This window comes from Pogoniulus pusillus, chromosome 5 (genome assembly GCF_015220805.1).
Source record: "Pogoniulus pusillus isolate bPogPus1 chromosome 5, bPogPus1.pri, whole genome shotgun sequence".
Lineage (NCBI taxonomy): Eukaryota > Metazoa > Chordata > Aves > Piciformes > Lybiidae > Pogoniulus > Pogoniulus pusillus.
Window position 1 is genome coordinate 25,226,222 of NC_087268.1, and position 2,706 is coordinate 25,228,927.

Below are 2,706 nucleotides of genomic sequence, written 5' to 3' on the forward strand. Positions count from 1 at the left end.
TTTTGCATGGAAGAATTTTCCGGTTTATCTGTTGTCCATCTGTCTCTTGTTGGCATGATCCAGTGCCTTGGCAGAAGCAGTAAAAGTCAACACCGACCTCTTTAATGCTAATTAGCATTGTACAATCTCTTACCATAGGCCATTTGGTTGGGTTCTTTTTACCAGGCTGAGGCATTTTACCTGCAGTAGCTGCAGAGCAGCTTACTCAGCACAGCGGCTGATCGTTCTCGCTTCTCTCAGCCGCCCCCAGCTGTACCCCAGCGGTCCTGGCTGCGGCATGAGAAACTGCCCTCAGCCTTCACCCCAGGGGCGTCAGCCCGCCCATAGCCCGCCCCCAGCCACGGGCCGCAGGCTCTCCCGCTTCCTTCCCTGCCGGACTTCGCCCGGGCGGAAGGGTCACGGAGCGCCCTGCAGCACCTCTAACCTCGGGAAGCGGAAGGGGCTCCGGACGCGCCGAGCGGCAGCTGATGCGGCCAGGCGGCCTGCACACGCTCGGGCGCCGCCTCGTCCCTCCGCTCCGCGCCGTGAGTACCGACGCGCGCCTGGCCCTGGGCGCGGGGGAGGCGGGCGGGGCCGCACCGCTTCCGTGCAGTCCCGTCCGCGGGCAGCGGGGCTCGGGCCTGCTGCCGCTCAGGCTGCCGTGCGGAGAGAGATGTCCGCCGAGGGGAGCCGCCGTGGCTGAGGCAGCACCTGCGCCCAGAACGAAATGGCGCCTGAGAGGGCCGCGCGTGTAAGTGCGTGGGGCTTCGCCGTGCTGTTCAGCGCGGCATTGCGGGCCCCGCGGCAGAGCGCCCTGCGCCTGGCTGGCTTCTCACAGACCGAGCAGGCTCGTGAACTTAACGGATCAGTGGCGAAAAATCCCCAAAACTTCCCAAAAACTGGACCCGTAGAAGGAGATTTAACCGCATACACACAGTAAAATTCCATTTGCAAGGTCATATTGAGTGAGAGGAAAACACAGAGCTTAATTCAATTTCTTTCTTTGGTTTTCTAGGCATCAAAGACTCTTGAGAAGCTGCTCTACACCCCCATCTTCTTGTTATGGTCATTTGAAGGTTTCAACAGTATCACTAACTTCGAAGAGGAGAAATCTGCTGTGTAACTTGGATCAGTTCAGGAGCCTTGCTACTTTGGGAAGGGCATGACTGCATGATGACTACCACTAGTGATTCATTTCTCTTACAACGACAGGTTGTGCATTTGCCATATTCAGCTTCACCAGATCAAGTGTCCCTTCCATCTGCTGGCTGGTTATTAAAATCATGGTACTGCAGTCATCATTAAAGAACTGTCTTCAGCTGTCCTGCATCCTCAGGATTCCAAAAGCTGGCTTCAGAAGCCTAACTAGCGGAGGCCTCATTATCCAGTCTATTTCTAATAATGTTTATGAAAATCTAGCTGTGGAAGATTGGATCCATGACCACATGAATTTAGAGAACCAACATGTCCTTTTCCTGTGGAGAAATTCCCCTGCTGTGGTAATAGGGAGACATCAGAATCCCTGGCAGGAATGCAACCTCAGGCTGTTGAGGCAGAAAGCTATAAAACTAGCCAGGAGAAGAAGTGGAGGAGGGACAGTTTACCATGACTTAGGCAATATCAATTTGACTTTCTTTACAAACCGGAAAAAGTATGAACGAATGGAAAACTTGAAGCTAGTTGTAAAGGCACTGAAAGCCTTGCGCCCCCAGTTAGACATACATGTCACTGAGAGATACGACATCTTGTTAGACAGGCAATACAAAATCTCAGGTACTGCTGCAAAGTTGGGAAGGACAACTGCTTATCACCACTGTACCTTACTCTGTAATGCAGATAAGCTTGTTTTATCTTCTGTACTAAAAAGTCCTTACAAAGGACTAAAAAGCAATGCCACTCCCAGTGTGCCTGCCTCAGTAAAAAATCTTTTTGAGGAGGATCCTAGTTTAACTTGTGAGATGCTCCTGGATGCCATTGCTGAAGAATATGCGACACGACACCAAATAGATCATCATGTCACCTTAATAAATCCAGCTGATGAGTTTCTGCTTCCTGGAATTAGTAATAGAGTTAAAGAACTACAAAACTGGGAGTGGGTGTATGGAAAGACACCGAAGTTCAGTGTTAGCACTTGTTTTAACATGGTCTATAAAGATTCTGTTCTTGATGTTAAAGTGGATATGGACATAAAACATGGAAGGATTGAAGTTTGTAACCTTGGCCTGCCGGAGCAGTGGCTACCACCATCACTGTGTAATGAACTGGTGAAAAGCCTTACTGGCAGTAAGTTTTGCCCAGATGAAACCACTACACTAGCAAAAACATTACTAAGAATGTGTCCAGAAGATGAGGAGTTGCACAGCAGGTGGAATCTGCTGTGTGAGAACATGATGATGTTAATGTGACTTGCATTTTGAAAATGTAAGTTCTGGCTTTTAATTTATTTTATTGAAAACAAAACATTTTTAAAGCTGTGTTTTTTTCTTGCTGATTATTAAAATTGTTTTAATTTGCATTTTGCCTTGATATTACCTATTAGCAATTAGAGTTTACACTGCCTGCATCTGAGATTCCCCAACTGTAGTATTTAAGCCACTGCAGTGGGCTGCAGCTGTGCATCACTGCATCCTAGTAGACATCTTTACTGCTTTAAACCAGGAGAAAGGGTGGCAACATCCCAGAGTGGTTCTGTGGCAGAGAAGGCAGAATTGGCTGATGGGGTGGTAT

At 48.9% G+C, this 2,706-nt stretch overlaps 1 protein-coding gene across 1 annotated transcript; it reads left to right on the forward strand.

Moving 5' to 3' along the window:
* The first annotated feature begins 202 nt into the window (after window positions 1-202).
* Window positions 203-2,494, forward strand: LIPT1 (lipoyltransferase 1). The gene is made up of 2 exons (XM_064143561.1): window positions 203-524; window positions 995-2,494. Exon 2 carries the CDS (start codon window positions 1,263-1,265, stop codon window positions 2,382-2,384), a length of 1,122 nt encoding a protein of 373 aa, XP_063999631.1. The 5' UTR covers window positions 203-524; window positions 995-1,262; the 3' UTR covers window positions 2,385-2,494.
* The last annotated feature ends 212 nt before the right edge of the window (window positions 2,495-2,706 follow it).